The sequence below is a fragment of the Sinocyclocheilus anshuiensis genome, unplaced genomic scaffold (genome assembly GCF_001515605.1).
Source record: "Sinocyclocheilus anshuiensis isolate Anshui unplaced genomic scaffold, SAMN03320099.WGS_v1.1 scaffold1177, whole genome shotgun sequence".
NCBI classification, from domain to species: Eukaryota; Metazoa; Chordata; class Actinopteri; order Cypriniformes; family Cyprinidae; genus Sinocyclocheilus; species Sinocyclocheilus anshuiensis.
Genome location: NW_015554138.1, coordinates 9,158 through 16,706, shown reverse-complemented (window position 1 = coordinate 16,706; position 7,549 = coordinate 9,158). Strand labels below are relative to the sequence as shown.

Below are 7,549 nucleotides of genomic sequence, written 5' to 3'. Positions count from 1 at the left end.
ATTTATTGTTATTATTAATTCTGAACATTTCTGAAAATGCAATGAGAGTTAGTAGTTTCTGTCAGAGTTTGATTAATTTATTCTAAACAAATGGTATCACATATGTTTTGTTTCTCTTTTATAATTACACCATTATTTTTTCACAAAGTAACGATGCAAGTCTGCATGAAAACTGGTGTTAAGAGCAAAAACTTCAGTCTGGTATTTGGAGCCTCTCCTCAATTCTCAGAGCACCTAATTAGTAAATTAATTATTTGGTTAACATTTAGCAGATGCTTTCTTATCCAAAGCAAGTCACAATTCGCTAATTGCATTCACCGTCCCTCTGGATTGTGTTAGCGTGTAGGGCATTGCTCAATGGCACAGAAAAGGACTGTGTTCTTGCTGATTCTCCTACTTGGAATCAAACATGCGTTTGCAGCCTACATCCATAAATTGTCTGCCACAACCAAAATACAAAACCCATTTTCATCTAGAAGGCTAGTTTATGATGATTTGATGCTGTTACACAGGTGCTGATATTTTCAACAGGGATATTACAAATTCCTTACATTATATGCAGTGCTGGAGGCAGATAAAGATGTGCATATGGTCAACATGATTTGAGTTTCCCCAGAACTCGAGAAATGTATTAAAGACTTAGTGTGTGTGTGTGTTTGTTTTATTTGTGTTTCCCCTGATGGGGCACACTGACTGTTGCAAAACACTGTACTGAGAGGAGCTTCCTGCCTTGTGGAAAGGTTGATGGAGGAAGCGAGAGACAAAGGAAAAGAAGAGCGTGAGAGAGAGAATTAGGTAATGGGAGGAAGAGGAATATAAAGATGTTTGGACATGTTGATTGCATGTGCCTTAAAGCATGAAGAGATGATTCAGAACATCTGAATTCTGCAAAGATTTAATTAGTTTATAGGGAATGTTATTTGTGCATTTGGTAGATGCTTTTACCAAAGCAGATTTGAGTGTTTTTAAGGTAACAATATATCATGTGTGTTCCCTGGGAGTCAAACCTATGATCTAGATTTTGTTAGTGCCATTCTATAAAAAAAAATAAAAATAACTTGAAAACTTATTAATACAACTTAGATATAACTTTTTAATACAACTTTTATAAACTCAGTATACAGTAATAGAAAAAACGGGGAAAGTCTCCAAAAAGATCATGGAAGTTTATTGGTCAAAACTCTAACGGTGTATTTGTATTTTGTGTCATGTGCGCCTAAAATATGTGTTTATATGCAGGTCGAAGGACCTTCCCTCGAAGCTTTATGCCTCAAGAGAACCTGTTTCAGCTGGTCCCGTCCAGCCGTACACGCAGCTATAATGGAGAAAGCACAATGCTGTACAGTGGAGATCTGCACTCCATCAGCTGGACTGAGAAAAACAGCCAACGCAACACTCCTAAATGTAAGAGCACATACATGCATACACATGAGGACACTTATGCAGACCATTAGAAAAGAAAATGTTATAAAGCACATTTACACACTTGCCTTCAGACCAGAAGTGTCTGGTTGTAGCGTAACCATGAACAACTCTGAATCTGTAGCACCATAGCAAAAGAAATCATATTTAACCTGAGTTGTCAATGTGAGTTTGATGTGTATATTGAATGTAGCGTGATAAAAAAAAAGAGACTGTAACACAAAATAATGACAAAAACTTTATATTGAATTGTCCTTGCAGGCTGCATGCAAAAAAATAACATGATCAGTTAAATTTACAAGCAAGTGACTCTCATAAACTGTTGTCTTTAGGGAATCAGAAGCGTTCAGCTCGACCAATGTAGTCTGATTCACAAGCAAATGACTCTCATGAACTGTTGTCTTTAGGGAATCAGAAGCATACAGCTCGACCAGTGTAGTCTGATTCACAAGCAAATGACTCTCATGAACTGTTGTCTTTAGGGAATCAGAAGCGTTCAGCTCGACCAGTGTAGTCTGATTCACAAGCAAATGACTCTCATGAACTGTTGTCTTTAGGGAATCAGAAGCGTTCAGCTCGACCAGTGTAGTCTGATTCACAAGCAAATGACTCTCATGAACTGTTGTCTTTAGGGAATCAGAAGCGTTCAGCTCGACCAGTGTAGTCTGATTCACAAGCAAATGACTCTCATGAACTGTTGTCTTTAGGGAATCAGAAGCGTTCAGCTCGACCAGTGTAGTCTGATTCACAAGCAAATGACTCTCATGAACTGTTGTCTTTAGGGAATCAGAAGCGTTCAGCTCGACCAGTGTAGTCTGATTCACAAGCAAATGACTCTCATGAACTGTTGTCTTTAGGGAATAAGAAGTGTTCAGCTCGACCAGTGTAGTCTGATTCACAAGCAAATTACTCTCATGAACGGTTGTCTTTAGGGAATCAGAAGCGTTCAGCTCGACCAGTGTAGTCTGATTCACAAGCAAATGACTCTCATGAACGGTTGTCTTTAGGGAATATGAAGCGTTCAGCTCGACCAGTGTAGTCTGATTCACAAGCAAGTGACTCTTATGAACTGTTGTCTTTAGGAAATCAGAAAAAGCTTACAGCTCGTTCAGTGTAGTCTAATTCAGAAGCAAGTAACTCTTATGAACTGTTCTCTTTAGGGAATCAGAAGTATTCAGCTTAACCAGTGTAGTCCGTTTGCGGAAACAAATTACTCTTATAAGCCAGTTCATTTCATGAGTAGATCTAAAGGATTTGAATTTCCTTTGAGTTAACCGTTTGAATCAGTCTAAAACACTGTTCTGTATAACTTACAGCAGTAGTGACAAGAAATTGGTTGAACTTAAGAATGTGCAAGCGAAATGGACATTTTAACTGAAACATATTTAAAGAAATTGGAATCTTATAAATTAGAATTTAATCAAATCAGAGAATCTGTAACTAATCTCTTTCAGTTAGCTTTAGTCATAGAGAAAGAAACTATAATTATATACACATTGTTACCATTCGATTTTGTTCATACTTCCCGCCTCTATTAGAGATGATGAATAAACCCAGCTCTGCGTGGTTTGTGCTGTGCTCTTGTGTGTTTGAGCTCTGCAGTCTGCAAACAGGTTCTTTAATCAGCTCCATTTCCTCCGAGGAATCCAGGACAGGCGCCTGAGTTTGACTTATGAACATGGATGCTCGTCTCTTCTGTCTGCCTGCGGGTTCTTTCCCCCCAATGCCTCCATAAACTATTCAGATAGCTTCATGTCAAATGTCATTATAGGAGCACTAAGCTGATTAAAATTATCGTAAATGCTGACGCAAAAGTGTCCATCATAGAATAAATGGGAAGTGAGTCGGAGAGATGCGTAAATCTTGGCTGGTGACTGGTATTTCTCAGACTTGGGTGTAGTTTAACTGCATCCAGACTTGAAGTTCTTCTATCTATGATTAGATCCATACAGCATGTTTATAGAGCAATAGCAGCAGACACAGATTGTATTATTATGTGTGTGGCTCATGATAGCAATCAGTCATGAGAGAGCCATAAAAAAGAGATTCAGATATTGCCAAACACAAGATGTTGTATTAGTGTTAGAAAAAAAACACGCCCTGAAGGATTTGCTTCAGTTCGACGCAGCCTTGATTTAAAGAAGTAATATTCAGGTGTTTAATATTTAGTCTTTAATAACTTGCAGCGGCTGCCAATAGTTCACTGTCTGCCTCTCTGTTCATTTAAATCCTAGTTTATTCCCTGAAAGGGAACAGTTGCAAATAAATCTGAAAGTGTAAATCTGTATAGTAATACAGTTGCGGTTTGACTCGGAGTCGTCAGCGAGTCTGTGTGAGTGATTTGGTCTGGTTTAAGTTACAGTCTGCGGTTTGCTGGTGAGGTTAACTTGGTTTGTTTCTTCTTACCCTCCTCAGCCCCAAGGGCTCCTGTAAACTGGCGTCAGGGGAAACTGCTCGGTCGGGGAGCGTTCGGAGAGGTCTACCTCTGCTATGATGTTGACACTGGACGCGAGCTGGCGGCCAAGCAGGTGCCCTTTGACCCTGAGTGTCAGGAGACCAGCAAGGTAAGTGTGAGGTGGACTCAGATGATGACAGTATTTATTAGGGCTGGGTTTTGACACAAATTTCACAATTCGATTCGATTCTCATTCACAAGCTTGCGATTTGATTCGATTCAATAACGATTATTTTGGATACATATCAGGTATAAATTCATATCATAACAAAAATAAAAACCGGTATTCGGTATGAACCAGTATACCGCCCAGCACTACTCTGCAGTTTATTTTTCTATGACTAATGAGTTTATGGTCACCGAATATGTTTTTTCTGAGGTAAATGTGACGTTACGTGACATTGTTTACAAACCATTATATTGACGTCTTTGCGTGACTGAAACACTGATTGAGCGATTACATGAGACAGGATATGGATTGTAAAGTTGTACTCTTTCTTTTAACTTACCTTACGGATGTTTAGTCATGATTATTTTGTACTGAAAATTTGTCCATAAAATGAGAATCGATTAAAATCGAGATATCGATATTTTTACCCAGCCGTAGTATTTATGCTCTGTAGAGATGTTGTGCTTACTTGCCTCTTGTCTGTCTCCACAGGAAGTGAATGCACTGGAGTGTGAGATCCAGCTCTTGAAGAATCTACGTCACGACCGTATCGTGCAGTACTATGGCTGCTTGCGTGATCCGGTGCAGAAAAAGCTGTCCATCTTTGTGGAATTCATGCCCGGGGTGTGTATACTGTTATGTTTGTGTTTGCTCTGTGTTGATGCAGCTCATTGGAGGTATTTGGAGATCACACACATTAGATTCAGCCCCTTAGTGTCTATTATTATTTTGTTATTTTCAGTATCAGTTAATGTAGACCATGCATACTGTGGAATGAATAAGAAAACAGTCTTTAGGTAAATTCACCATACTACTACTTTTGCGTGACTGTTTTAGTACAAAAATATGTTTCTTATTTACTGTCCATTGACAATCTTTATGAACAAGTTACTCTGGTTACTCTGAACCGGTTCATTTTAGTGAATCAAAACAAATAGCCTGTCCAGTGTAGCTCGATCCATGAACAAATGACTCTAAGAAACCGGTTCTTTTTAGTGAATCAAGACATACAGCATGACCAGAGTAGCCTGGTTCATAAACAAATGACTTGTATGAAACAGATGCTTTTGGTGAATCAAAACATAAAGCACATCCAGTGTACCCCAATTCAAGAACAAATGACTTGTATGAACCGGTTCTTTTTAGTGAATCAAAACATGAACAGTATAGCCTGCCTGATTAATAAACAAATGACTCTTATAAACCAGTTCCTTTTAGTAAATCAGAACATGCAGCAAGACAAGTGTATTTTGATTCATGAAAAATTATTCTTATGAACCAGTTTGTTTTACTGAATCAAAATATAAAACAAGACTAGTGTATCTTGATTCAAGAACAAATTATTCTTATGAACTAGTTCCTTTTAATGATTCATACATGCAGCAAGACTTGTGTATCCTAATTCATTAATAAATGACTCTTATGAACCAGTTTATTTTAGTGAATCAAAACATACAACAAGACTAGTGAATCTTGATTCAAGAACAAATGATTCTTATGAACTAGTTCCTTTTAATGAGTCATACATACAGCAAGACTGGTGTATCCTAATTCATTAATAAATTACTCTTATGAACCAGTTCATTTAAATGAATCAAAACATACAGCAAGAAGAGTGTAGCCTGATTACTAAACAAATGACACTTATGAACCAGTTCATTTTAGTGAATCAAAACATACAACAAGACTAGTGTATCTTGATTCAAGAACAAATTATTCTTATGAACTAGTTCCTTTTAATGATTCATACATGCAGCAAGACTGGTGTATCCTAATTCATTAATAAATGACTCTTATGAACCAGTTCATTTTAGTGAATCACAACATACAACAAGACTAGTGAATCTTGATTCAATAACAAATGATTCTTATGAACTAGTTCCTTTTAATGAGTCATACATACAGCAAAACTAGTGTATCCTAATTCATGAATAAATTACTCTTATGAACCGGTTCATTCTTTTTAGTAAATCAAAATATACTGCACAGATAGTGTATCCTGATTTACACACAAATGACTCTTGTGAACTGGTTCTTCTAAGTGAATCAGAACATACAGTGTGACCAGTTTACCCTGATTCTTGAGACAACTCTTATGAGCCGATTCTTGTAATGAAAAGATGAGTTACTGGTTTGAATTCATTTGAACTACGAATTTTCTTTTATATGTAAGCAAAATCGACAAATGAATCCGTTTCAAATCAAATTTAATTGAAATTGGAATCTAAACAAAACAACTGAATCAGAATCAAATTGAATCAGTAAATGTGTATTGATACCCTGTCTTATTTACTTCACCGAATCAGATTCTAATAAACATGGATAGCGTATGTGGAAAAAAACAACAACAACTGTTACTGGCCACATTCTCAGTGTCTCTTTGTGTTTTAAGAAAATGACATTGTTAAACTTACAATGAATCTGCGCTTTCCAAATAATGAGCAAACCCACTCCAAAATGTCACTGGCTAGCGAATGTATCCACAGTGTTCTTTGTCAGCACAACCGCACGGCTTTACAAGTTCATTTTCTCGGCAAATGGGTGTCTTAACGAGCGTCAGACGTGGTCTGTCCCATCCGTCAGCTCCATTTTAATATGCACAGACTCGCGGTGTCTTAGTCACATATTGTCTGGTAAAGGGGAATGTTTCACCAAGGTCCCTGGCAGGCAGATGCATCGCTTCTCAGAGCCAGAGCCACCAGCCTCTGAACAGCACTGCTGCGTCCTGATAAGAGCAGAGGTGAAGGGAACAGACAAAGAGAGAACAAGTTTGAATGAGTAGGATGTGGAATAGGGTTATGTGAGGTGAGAAATATATTGCATAATGAGGGATCAGAAGATCGCTAGAGCCTGTAGGAGTGTATTACAGTAGGATTACATATGCGGTACACATTGTTTCGTTTTAATAACTTGAAAAGGACATTGTGATACTTCATAATAAAAAAATACTGCTTTGAAGGAGCTGTGCAAATGTATTATTGCTTGGAAGGCATTGTGGTTTCTCTCATTGTAGTTTGCCTCACAGGTGTTTCACGATGTTGTCCTTGAGGAGACATTGTTTCTTCGGCGAAGGGGTGTAAACAGGAAAGCTGAGGAAATATGAACTTTGCTTGGGCCAGTGTTTCAAAGAAACACAGTCACATGTGAGAAACGTTTGGCACTATGATCTGTTTTTCCAGAAAGTTAAAAAAAGTTCAGTGTTCTGACGAACCATACACTTCCAGCTCCACTTTTGTGAACACATCTGAGTGTGACTTCCTGACACACTGCAAATAATATAATATAATATAATGCTGTGAAAAAGTATATGCATTAGTGTGATATTATTATTATTATACGAATTCTACTAATAAGAACAATATAAAAAGTTGTTTTTTGTCGTGTCATGTAGCGCATCAATTCTGCATGTTATGTAAGACTCTTGCTCGCTCTCGCTCGCTCTCGCTCTTTGCACGTGTGAGAGAAAGCGACGGCGAGTCGTGCGCCTTCACACTAGAGGTAAC

General features: G+C 37.8%; 1 protein-coding gene across 1 annotated transcript in view; it reads left to right on the top strand.

Annotated features, from left to right (window-relative positions):
* The window catches only part of LOC107670426 (mitogen-activated protein kinase kinase kinase 3-like), a 68,905-nt gene that overhangs the window by 57,388 nt on the left and 3,968 nt on the right, over positions 1-7,549 (top strand). The window contains exons 13-15 of the mRNA XM_016463029.1: positions 1,240-1,404; positions 3,838-3,986; positions 4,539-4,670. Coding sequence (XP_016318515.1) covers positions 1,240-1,404; positions 3,838-3,986; positions 4,539-4,670 — 446 coding nt within the window. The remainder of the gene's footprint in view (positions 1-1,239; positions 1,405-3,837; positions 3,987-4,538; positions 4,671-7,549) is intronic.